The sequence below is a fragment of the Grampus griseus genome (genome assembly GCF_964374135.1).
Source record: "Grampus griseus genome assembly, chromosome: X".
NCBI lineage: Eukaryota > Metazoa > Chordata > Mammalia > Artiodactyla > Delphinidae > Grampus > Grampus griseus.
This window is the reverse complement of record NC_138999.1, coordinates 47,082,070-47,094,238: the sequence shown is the minus strand read 5'-3', so window position 1 is coordinate 47,094,238 and position 12,169 is coordinate 47,082,070. Positions and strand designations below refer to the sequence as shown.

The 12,169-nt window shown below is 46.2% G+C and overlaps 1 protein-coding gene across 1 annotated transcript in view; it reads left to right on the top strand.

Moving 5' to 3' along the window:
- Positions 1 to 6,561, top strand: part of ITIH6 (inter-alpha-trypsin inhibitor heavy chain family member 6) — a gene marked incomplete at both ends in the record, with an annotated part of 50,183 nt that extends 43,622 nt beyond the window's left edge. Inside the window, 4 exon segments of the mRNA XM_082682051.1 lie at positions 3,562 to 3,675; positions 4,657 to 4,708; positions 4,710 to 5,028; positions 6,352 to 6,561. Coding sequence (XP_082538177.1) covers positions 3,562 to 3,675; positions 4,657 to 4,708; positions 4,710 to 5,028; positions 6,352 to 6,561 — 695 coding nt within the window.
- Between the last annotated feature and the right edge of the window lie 5,608 nt (positions 6,562 to 12,169).

The following is a 12,169-nucleotide window of genomic DNA, read 5'->3' as shown; positions in this document are numbered from 1 at the left end:
TGGAGGAAAGAGGTCTAGAGTGAAAAATTAAGACAGAGTGAGTGGCTCCCATATCAATTAAAAAATCAATCTTCTTACCTGCCACGTCAAGGACTACCCAGGGCTCCTCGATGGAGATAAGACATCTCATTGGGGGGAGCCACCAGAATCCCCAGCCCACCTCAGTTGTCGAGCATGGCCATCTTGGGAGCGGGAGCCCCCCTTCTTCTTTGGGACTGAGGGCAGTCCCTCTTCCAATGACCTATTTGTTTGCAGGTTGGGCATGGCCTGGGGGGCTCTTTCTGGCAATCTTGGGCCCAGTGGCCAGTTGACTTACATTTGTAGCATTCCCCCTTGTTGGTCTTACCTCCAGATGGAGAGTTGGACTTTCTTGGCCCCCTTGGGTTGTCCTGAGGTTGCAAGGCATGGCTGACAGCAACACCTATCAGTTTTGCATGAGCCCTGGCCTGTCTTTTCTCATGATGGGTTCTCTCTTCCTTCTCAGCTTGGTCTCAATTATTAAATACCCCAAATGCCACATCTAGTAGTTGGGGCATGGGTGTTTGTAGGGCTAATTGTAATCTTTGGAGTTTCCATTTAATATCAGGGGTGGACTGACTAATAAAATGTTGTGTTGTCCCAGCAGGGGCTGACTTTCAGAAGTGGAGGGATCTATGTTGGTATACTTCTTAAAAGTCTCCACAAGCTGCCTATGAAAGAGGGCTGGATTTTCTTCTTCTTCTTGGGTCACTCCTTTAACCTTTTCATAGTTAACTGACTTTTTGATACACTTTCTCATCCCTTCTAATACACATTGGAGCATAGGCTTCCTGGCTTCTGTTCCTGCCTGCAAATTATAATTGCAAGGGCGTTCCTGATTTGGGACTGCATCTCCACCCATAGCATAATGTTCGGGTTGGTGTCTGGCAAGCTGGTTGGCATGTCCCTGGGCTGCTGTCCAGATTCTCTGTTTTTCCTCAGGAGTACAGCAAATAGATAGAATTACTTGGACATCCTTCCAAGTTAAGTCATGAAACCGTTCAACAAACTTACTAGGGTCTTCAGAAAATTGGCCCCGTTTCTGTTTGCATTGGGCTAAGTCAGTTAAAGAGAAGGGCACATGTACTCTGATTGTCCCTTCTCCATTTGCTACTTCCCTAAGAGGGCATAGTTTCCCTGATCCTGGGTGACAGGAAGCTCCACTACGAGTTACCCAAGAAGGACTAGCCTCTCTTGGGGTAATGGAGGGTCTGGTGGGACATAAGGAGGTGCAGTTTGGGGTCAGTCAGAGGGAGCAAGAGAAGTAGGTGGCTCTGGAGAAGTAGGGATACTGTCAGGAGGAGGAGCTAGGTTTGCCCCTGAGAGATGGGAGAGCTTAGAATGGGGATCATCTAACATGTCAGGAGAGTTTTCTGGTTCCCCAGGTTTTGAATTATAAGAGGTGGGATTTTGGTAAAGGACCATGAAAGCCTGAATATAGGGAACCTCAGTCCACTTTCCCACCCTGCAGCAATAAAGATCCAATTGCAGAATGGTATTGTAATTTAAAGACCCATTTTCAGGCCATTTTTCTCCATTCCCTAACTTATACAAAGGCCAGGCACTGTTACAGTAGAACTTAAGTTTTTCCTTTCTTAGCCCTTCTATTTAAAAAAAATTTCCAATTCTTAAGGATACACTCCAGAGGTGTCTCTTCTTGCTTGGAGGGGGATCCTCCTATGTTGAGTAACTTGCAAGCAAGAACAAGAGAGAGCTTCTAGAATGGAATCTGGCATGCTGGAAACATTTATCAGGAGGCTTTAACCTGAAGGGATTCAGGGCATAGCCCAAATTCTCTTCAAACCTGATGAGGTTTCAAGTGTCCTCTACTCTCCCATCGATTTCTGACCAGATGTCTCTGGTCTTCCATGGTAACTTGTGCAAGCCTTCTCCCCCAACATGGCCAGGGGAGGACCTTTGAACCAGTGCAGACCAGTTGCCAGGACTTTCCTTAGGAGGGATCCCTTGTCTATAGAGCTTATGTCCTGTGATAAGTCTTCCTATGCTGGGGTGTATTCCTCATGACTGAGCATCTACAAAGTTTATAATTCAGGCTTCTGGGTAGCGGCCAGCCAGACAGGCTGTCCATAGCAGTGTGTAGGCTGCCAAGACCTGGAGTGAAGGGGGTCCCATAGATGCAAAGAGGAACCCTTGGAGAAATTGGAGTTGGGCGCTATGGAAGATGCCACAGGGTTCAAGGTTCCAGGGCCGGGAGGTGGAGAAATTCTCATAGTAAATTTCTGGGCGTTGAGTGAGGTGAGAGACTAGACAGCAAAAGAACCCAAAATCCTTTGCCCTGTCTGGCAGCTAAGATAGAACTGGGAAGGGTCTGACAATTTTGTCTCACACAGGCAGCACTGGGTTTGTCAGTGGCGGGGATGCAGTTTAGGAATGATGTCCAGGAAATCCTTCCCTAAAAGGGCACAGAGATACGAAGTGAGAAAGAGACCTTGTTGTGCAAGTAATTTCTGAAAGAAAAGCGTAGTGGAGGGTTCCATACAGGACAATGAGAGAGAGAGAGCAAGAGAGAGAAAAAGACACCCCTTGGGTTCCTTCTCAGTTGGAAATCACGTTTCCACCATGTCCCAAAGGATAGCATCAGCTGTCACCCAAGTGTTATTTGAATCTGCACAGCCTGGGGAATCTGCCTGCCACCCTCAATGTTGTTGGGGTAGCCACAACGCTGTGAGCAGACAGAGGTTATGCCCTGCAGGTCTTGAAAAGAAAGTGAAGTGGAGAGTGAGAAAGAAAATAAGAGCAAAAGTCAGGGACCTCAAGCCGCAGCTGGGTGAAACCCACTGTTTACCTTGAATGCCTGAATTCCCAGGTGTCGGAACCAAATATGATTTCAGGTGCCTCAGCCTGCAACGGTTTGAAGCAGGGTTTCTGTTCCTGGCCAGAGATTGAGGTCAGGTCGTGGTGGTAAGAGCAGCAAATCCTAGCCACTAGACCAGTGGTCAGTGACAAGGCTCTGGCCCTTCAGCTTTGCAGAAAAGAATTCCCACAAAGATGGAAAGTAGTGAAACAAGTAAAGTATTTATTAGGAGGAAAAAGAGTACAGTACGCGTGTATAGACACAGGGATTGACTCAAAAAGAGAGTCACGCCCTCGTGGTAGTTTAAATCACTTATATGGGGCATTTCCTCAAGGTTTCCTTTAGCCAATCATTTTGATTTGCCTGGTTCAGAGTCCGTATTTGGTATATCTCAGGATCCTCCCAATGTGTGCGCCAAGATGGATGCCACCCAAGAGGCCTATGGGTAGTTGAAATCACTTACTATGGGGTGGCGCCCCCTCCCTTTTTGACCTCCAAGGAGCCTTTCTAGTTGGGAAGGTCTCCTTGACTTTGAGAATGAGAAATATATGGTCTCTTATCTTCTATCTGAGCAGGGCCCAGCCTCCTCTCTCAATTGTCCTGCTATGCTCATCTTGGAGTTTCTGTCCTTAGGGAACGAATCTCCAATTGCCTACCCTGGGACACCCATTTACCTCCTGCCTCACTTCTAGGACCATAACTTCAGAGTTGTGCCTCCTGCCTTGCAGTGGATGGGGACACCCACTTTGTGATCCACAGCCCATGCTCAAAAGAGAGGATCCGCTTCACACTAGATGGGTGCCCAGGGGACCTACTACAGCTCATAGATGACCCAAAGGCAGGTGATAGCCCCAAAGACTCTACCTCATATAACTCCACAGCCAGATATACACATGTCAACACCCCCAGACATTTGTGGGTTAATACAAACACATATCAGTGCACCGCACTAACACACAAGGACATACCCAGACACATGGAAACACACACAAATATACTCTAACACCAAGACACTCACAGAGACACATACACACACACTAGGGAATACAGTAAACTCACAAAAATACACATCTAGGCACATATATTTTGACACTTTCCACACCTACACATAGTAACATACAAATAAGCATCCAGACACACAGAGATGAACAACACATGCCCAGATCTACACAATGACACATATATCAACACACTCAGACACACACACATGCGCTGGTAACCTCACTCATCCCAATACACAAGAATTCAACACACATAGGTACACATACTCTGCTACTCTAGACATATAAAACATACCAAAGCACATAAATACCATGACACACAGCCAGATGCATGCACAGTGACACCCCCAGTTATACAATATGTACCAACACACAGCCAGACACACACAACATAAACTATTCACCAAGACTTATAACACCAACATATCCAGAGACACATATACACATACAACCAAAAAAAATACACGCTCTACCATAACACCTTCCCCAAATACGCAGATGCACTGATATGTCCAGAGATACTCATATGAACAGAACTAAACACACACATTTACACACTCAGAGGCAAGCACATACATGCAAATAGCCCCACTGGGGTAAGCATGCACACATATACATACATGCTCATACACTGCACAGGAAGGAGCAGATAGATGGGCTGTGGTAGAAGCACTTTCCTCAGGAGCTAGCTTTCTAACCACAGATCTGCACCACTTCATCTGAACTTCAGGCCCTGAGACTTCACCCCTCCTGTGCTGTGGGTGACTATGTGAATGACCATGTGAAAGCCTGTGCTCCCAGCAAGCATTCTTCTCCCTCCAGGGCTGCATGTACGTGGACAGCTGCTTGGGACACCATCAAGGCCAGGGCACAAGTACCTACTTCCAGACCATCACAGTTACTAAAGACAAATCCCAGGCCTACACTATCACCATCACCCGCAGTTCCATATCCATGCAAGGTGAGGGTACCTTGCTTCTGTCCTGGGATCAGTCAGCCCTACTGAAGAGGTCCCAGCTGGAGCTCCATGCGGCTGCTACAGCCCACCTCATCCTCTGCCTTGGGCCCCACCTTGAATTCCTAGTCCTCCAGCACCGCTACCAGAATGCCAGCACCCTGCAACTACCCCACCTGGGGCTCTATGTGATCAGTGGCTCAGGTCTCAGCCCCTTGGCTCGTGGTCTGCTGGAAAAGTGTTACTGAGGCTGATAGTGGTCAGAGGGCACCAGTCCCAAGAGAGACTCTGCCAGGGTGAGAGGCCAATGAGCCCCCAGCACCTTGACCCTCAAACCACAAAGAGGAATCAGAGCCAAGCTGTGCCCTTGGAGAGCTCCTGGTCTAGGAATAAGACAGACCCAGGACTTCCCTGGGGGCACAGTGGTTAAGAATCCGCCTGCCAATGCAGGGGACATGGGTTCGAGCCCTGGTCTGGGAAGATCGCACATGCCACAGAGCAACTAAGCCCGTGTGCCACAACTATGGAGCCTTTGCTCTAGAGCCTGTGAGCCACAACTACTGAGCCCATGTGCCACAACTACTGAAACCCGTGCGCCTAGAGCCCATGCTGCACAGCAAAGAGAAGCCACCACAATGAGAAGCCCATGCACCACAATGAAGAGTAGCCCCCGCTTGCCACAACTAGAGAAAGCCCACACACAGCAACGAAGATCCTATGCAGCAATTATATATATATATATATATATATATATATATATATATATATATATATATATATATATATATATATATATATATATATATATATATATATAAAAGACAGACCCAGGCATGGATAGTGATCCCAGGGAGTTATCAGTGCTAGACAGAAAGCAGTCCAGGGAGCTGGAGGAACCCAGGGTGAGGCATCTTGCCCAGCTCTGGAGTTCAAGAAAGATCTCCTATAGTAGACAGACCCACACTGAGTCTGTAAAGCTGAGCAAACATGTAGAGGAAAGGAATGGAGATTGGAGGAGATGGAGCTGGAGTGATCAGACAAGAATGCCAGCATGAGGAATTTGGCTTTTTCCTGAAGGCAATGGGAGTCATGAAAAGGCATAAGCAGGTGAAAGATACAGTCAGATCTGAGTATTACAAAGATCCCTCTGGAGGCTACTGTAAAGGGAGATTGCAGGAAACCAGACTGTAGGTCAGGAGACACTAGCAGAACCTGAGGCAGAGGCACACGCCAAAGAGTTTGGGCAGTGATGGTGGGTTGGACAGATATTTTTACTTCCTCTGAACTTCCTCACTTCTCCAATCTGCCTTGTCATCTCCTTCAAGCCGGACTGAACCCCTCTGCTGCCATCTCATCCACCTTGGCTCTCTACTTTCATACTACTGCCCCATCTGGCTCCTCCACGTTTCACACAATGCTCAGCCTCTTCCCTCCTCCAGGCCTTTGCTGCCCTTCCTCCCTCCCACTTTTCCTTCTAGGTTTCCTGCTTTAGGATCCTCTCAGAGCTGTCAGTAGGACTGAGACCACTGCCTTAACTGGTGTTGCATCTCTCTCCCTCAGGACATTTCCAGCATGCAGACATCCAGCTGGTGGCAGGGCCTATGGCGCCAAGCTTGAGGAGGCACCAGGACCCAGATGTGCTTGTGATCCTAGGCAAGAGGCTGCTGAAGGACTCAGCAAGGCTGCCACCCCACTGGGCTTCCTGCTGGCTGGTGAAGCACTCTCATGTACAGCAGCTGCTGGGCCACCCCTACATTGCCTATGTCCTGTGATGGCCCCTGAACCCCAGAGCAGGAGACCTGAGTTTTGGAGACCCAGAGGCCAGGGCATAGGGTGAGCCAGGAACAAAGCTCCGAGGACGTGGAAACACACAGGGACATGCACACTAACACATGCACTAAGTGACACACATACCAGAACACACACACAAAGACATGCAGATCTATGGACCTAGAGGCTTAGGGACTTCTACCTCCTCACAGTCCTTACTGTCTCCAGTCTCTACTCTTTTCAATCCATACTCCACAGCAGCCTTAGAAGTGACTTCCTTAAAACAAAAAACTGAAGCACCAGTCCTGCTCATGACCTCTGGCTCTGATGACATATTTAAAGTTCTTACAGTTCCCCTAGCAAACAATGCTCTCTCCCACCAATGGGCCTTTGCGTGTGCTTTTCCTTCTATGTGGGACTCCCTTCCTTGGCTTCATGCAGGTAAATTTTACATATTCTTCAAGTCTTAGTTGTCACTTCCTCTAGGAGGCCTTCCCTGACCCCTCCCATAGATTGAGTGTGGTCCCCTCCTGTTACCATAGCCCACCCCCACATTCCATTCAAGCTCACCTATCATACTATGTAGTAATCATCTATTTACTTGTCTGGATCCCTTACTTAGACTGTGAGCTCTTTGAGGGCAAGGACCTTTTCTGAATCATCTATGTATCCCTAGGGCCTAGCACATAGTAGGTGCTTAGTAAATATTTGCTGAATGAATGAACCAAAAAGGATCCCATGACACAGCAGTAGACACACACATATAATACTCACAACCAAAGGCACAGAATCACACACAGAAAGACAGCAACGAGGACACAGACATGGATGGGTAAATAGAGATAGAGACATGTGGAAACACAAGGATCTCAAAATAAAGAGAATAGACATAAGAGCATGTAGACATACAAAGAGGGGGGCAGGAAGCCAGAGTGACAGTATCAGGGACATAAACCCAGAGAAACAGATGCCCACTTGCTGGGCTTCTGTATCCCCATTTTGAGGTGCTGTCCCTGTCACAAACAAAGAGGCAGGGAGACAAAAATGAGGTCACCCAGGGACAGGCACACAATGACTAATGTGAAGACACTGAGACATAACAGCATACAAGTGAAAAGATAAAGATTCACAGAGATCCAGACACAGGAGCAGAGGAGTCAAGACACACAGAACACAGAAGTAACCAGGGGGACATTGGTCAAAACCACAGTCCAAGATATCAAGGACAGAGAGGTAGAAACACATAGACATGATGACATGCAGACATGGGGTGGGGGATGAGAAGAGAACACAAAGATACAAGACCAGAGACCTATAAGGACATAGAAATAGAGATGTTACACAGATCCAGACTTGGTGACAAAGACCCAAGGACACACGCACATGCAGAAACACACTAAGAGTGAGACAGGAGCATAGACTTATATATTTAGAGATCCAGCGACAAAGACATGGGGATGCAGACACCTCAACAGTGACAAACACCACCAAAGAGATAAGTTTCAGACCAGGTAACAGAGATATAAGGACAGACAAAATAGAGGCCCAGGAATAATGGGGACATTGTGACACAATGACAGGGACACAGGAATTCAGAGACAGAAATCTTAGAACAAGTAGACATGGGGATGTGAACTCACAAACACAATCGTATGAATACAGGCTAGACATAGGGACAAAAACACAGGCACACTTCTGGAAGGATCAAGATAGGAATAAAGAAACCTAGACACAGAGAAACAGATACACAGAACATAAGCAAATGGGCAAAGACACAGAATCAAGATACACCTGGGTTATCCAGAAATAAAGACACACAAAAAGGCAATCAAGGCCACAGATGAATGGATGGGGACAGTGAATCAGACCCAAGGACACATAAATAGTGGGTCAAAAATAAAAAGACATGGATCCAGACACCAGACACAAACAGAGACAGGGACACAGACGTGGTGAGTCAGATCAAAAGCATACCAAGGACAGAGCAAGACGAAAAGAGGAACAGATACAGAGAGACACCCTGACAAACAGACCCATAGAAACAAGAACACAGTCATGGGAATCTAGAGAAAAAGATCAATGGACTAAGAAAGAGAGGCACTGAGGCACAGAGCAACTTAAGACACAGCAACATCAAGAAAATAATACAGAAACATTGGCAAAAGCTGGTGAAAATAAATGGAGAAGTAGGATAAATACAAAATCACAGACATGGAGAGCCAAGCCCCAGAGATGCATAGACTCAGAGACTCACCAAACAAGGGCACATAGAAGGAGGCATGTGCAGATTCATTAATATAGACACTAGAACACAGAGGCTCAGAGAGAGACACCCAGACAGGAATATAGAGACTCCAGGACACACTTACACTGGATCACAAAAGTTCAGGGATATGCAAAACTTGGGGATGCACAAAGATAGGAACACACAGATACTGGAACACAGAGGCTCATGGGTGCCCTGACATGGAGATGAACAGACACTAGATCCTAGATCACATGCAAAGACTCAGGAACATGCAGACTCAAGGATGAACAATGACTCGAGGACACAATAAAGACTCAGAAAAGTGAAAAGATTCAGGAACATGTAAAGACTCAGGAACACAAAAAGGGATACACAAACAGGGACACATAAAACCTGGGACACACACACACACTGGGACACAAGGAAACTGGGGTATAGAGACTGAAGCACACAAAAACTGAAACTCAGAGACACACAGGAGCATGCTGAGACTGGAACACACGGACAATAGAATATAGATATTGAGGCACACAGACATAAGGACATATAAAAACATTGAGACACATAGACACTTTACCTCACAAACAGTGGAACAAGCAAACACTGGAATATACATACACTGAGGCACACTGACATTGGAACACACAGGAACTGGGATACATCCTGGGACATACAGTTATTGAGGCACATAGAGACACAGAACCACCATAGAACCACCACAGAACTGGATCAAACAGATGTTGTGACACATAAACACTGGGCTACAGGTACTGAAGTACACAAAAACACTGAAACTAAGAGACATATGCAACATGGAAACAGTCACTGGGGTATACAAATCATGGGACATATAAAAATTGAGGAACACAGATACCAGAACACTCACAGACATCAAGACACACAGACACTAGAACATACAGTTGTTAGGACATAAACAGATATTGGGACACCCAAGCATTAGAGTACAGAGAGGCTGTGATCTACAGATACTGGGAGTTATATATACACTGTGACACACAGTCATTTTGACACACAGACTGTTGCATAGTCAGTAGACAGAAACAGGGACTTATAGACATTGAGGTACATAGACACTGGGATACATAAACATTGAGACACACAGATACTTGGGTGTACAGACACTGGGACACAGCCCCTGAGACACATAGACACTTGGATGTACAGTCACTAGGATGTACAGTCACTAGGATGTACAGTCACTAGGGCACCTAGGCACTGGGAAACAAGGTACACAGACACTGAGACAACCACTGGGACTTACAGACCCTGAGACACACAAACACTGACACATAGAGATGTTGTGGTACACACTGGAACATACAAACATTGGGGTCCTCAGAAACTAGGACATACAGACACCAGAAAACATACAGATACTGGCATATACAGTAGCAAACACTTAAACCTACAGATTCAAGGACACGCAAACACTAGGACATACAGACAGTGTGATATAGTCCCTAAGGCACACAAACACTGAAACTCAGACAGAATACAACATGCTGACATAGGGACACAGTCACTGAAACATGTAGACCCTGGGATATGCAGACTCAAACACACAGAAACTGGGGTACAGACACTAAGGCACACAAAACACTGAAATACATAGACACACTGCAACATGCTTACTCTGGAACACACAGTCACTTTGGAACACACAAACACTGGGACATACAGACATTGACAGACAATAGAACATATAGTCCATTGGGACTTGCATAGACACTAGGACACATAGACACTGAAACTTACAGACATGGGGATACACTGACACTGGAATGTACAGACACTCTTTCCACAGATATTAAAACACAGACACTAGTATGAAAACACTAGGGCACACAGACTGGGATAGAAACTGAGGCACACAGAAACACTGAAACTGAGCTACAAAACCAACATGCTGACACTATGACACACAGACACTGGGGGCACATGGACACTAATGCACTTATTTACAGAGATAGAGAAATTGGTATACATAGACATTGTGGTACATAGACAGAGACACATAGAAATTGAGACACATAGAAACTTTGATATACAGTGACATGGGGATATATATTCATTGAGACACTCAGACACTGGGAATGTAGATACTGGTGCATAGTCACTAGGATACTCAGACTCTGGGATATACGGGCACTGGAACTCATACATATTGGTGCACACACACAAGGTACACAGACATTGGGACACACCAACACTGGGGCATTCACAGATTCTATGAAGCACAGACACCAGGAAACACAAGCATTGGGATACACAAACACTGAGGCATACAGATATGGGAACACACAGAAAGTAAGGCTCATAAACACTGGGATATACTGCCATCAGGAAATATACAACATTGGAACATACAGTAAATAGGATGCATAGACACTGGAAAGCAGGAGTTAGTACATACTGACAATAAGAACCACTGACTGGGACACAGAAACACAGGCACACTTGTTCAATGGGACACACAAAGACATTGTAACACAGAGACCCTGGGACACAGACACTGGGACCCAGAGACTAGAACAAACAGCCATTGGAACATACCTGGACCCTGCAACTCACAGACCCTAGGAAACACAGACATTGAGATATACAGCCACTGGGACATATTGAAACTGGAAACACAAAGGTTCTGAGATATACACAGATGCTAAGATAACATCACTGTTCAATATAGTCATTGGGACATGTACAGACACTGGGGCACAGAGACACTGGCATTTACACATAAGGGTAAATACCAACAGTGGGGACACGGTGCTGGGATATTCAAACACTGACCCCAAGACACATAGACACTTGGGCATAGAGAAAAGCTATGACACACAGTCATTAGGACATACAAACACTGGAACACAGAGACACCAGGGCATAAAGACATTAGGACACACAGAAACTAAAACATTTGGACACAATGTCGCTGGGATATACACAAACACTGTGACACTCAAAGTTTGAGACACAAAGACACTGGGATACACAAACAGTGGGAGACATAGGAATGGGACACAAAGGATCTGAAGGTGTTCTTGATGCCAGGCCTTGTAGGACTTTTACCATTGCTTTACCATTGACAGAGAGGAGAAAAGGAGAGACTAGGAGAGGGAGTGGTCTCATACTGAGCCTTGTGACAGGGGTAAGCATGAGAGTGATCTAGTGAGGAGAGTGGATGGCAGGGTAAAACGAGTGAAGTGGAAAGAGGGAGTGTGGATGAGAAATGTGAGTTTTCTTCCAGGGCCAGTAGAACCAGTGCAGCTTGGGGCAAGGGATGGTGTTTGAAGCCAGACTTGAGGAGCTTGGTCTGATAGGATGGGAGGAGAGGAGAGGGGAGA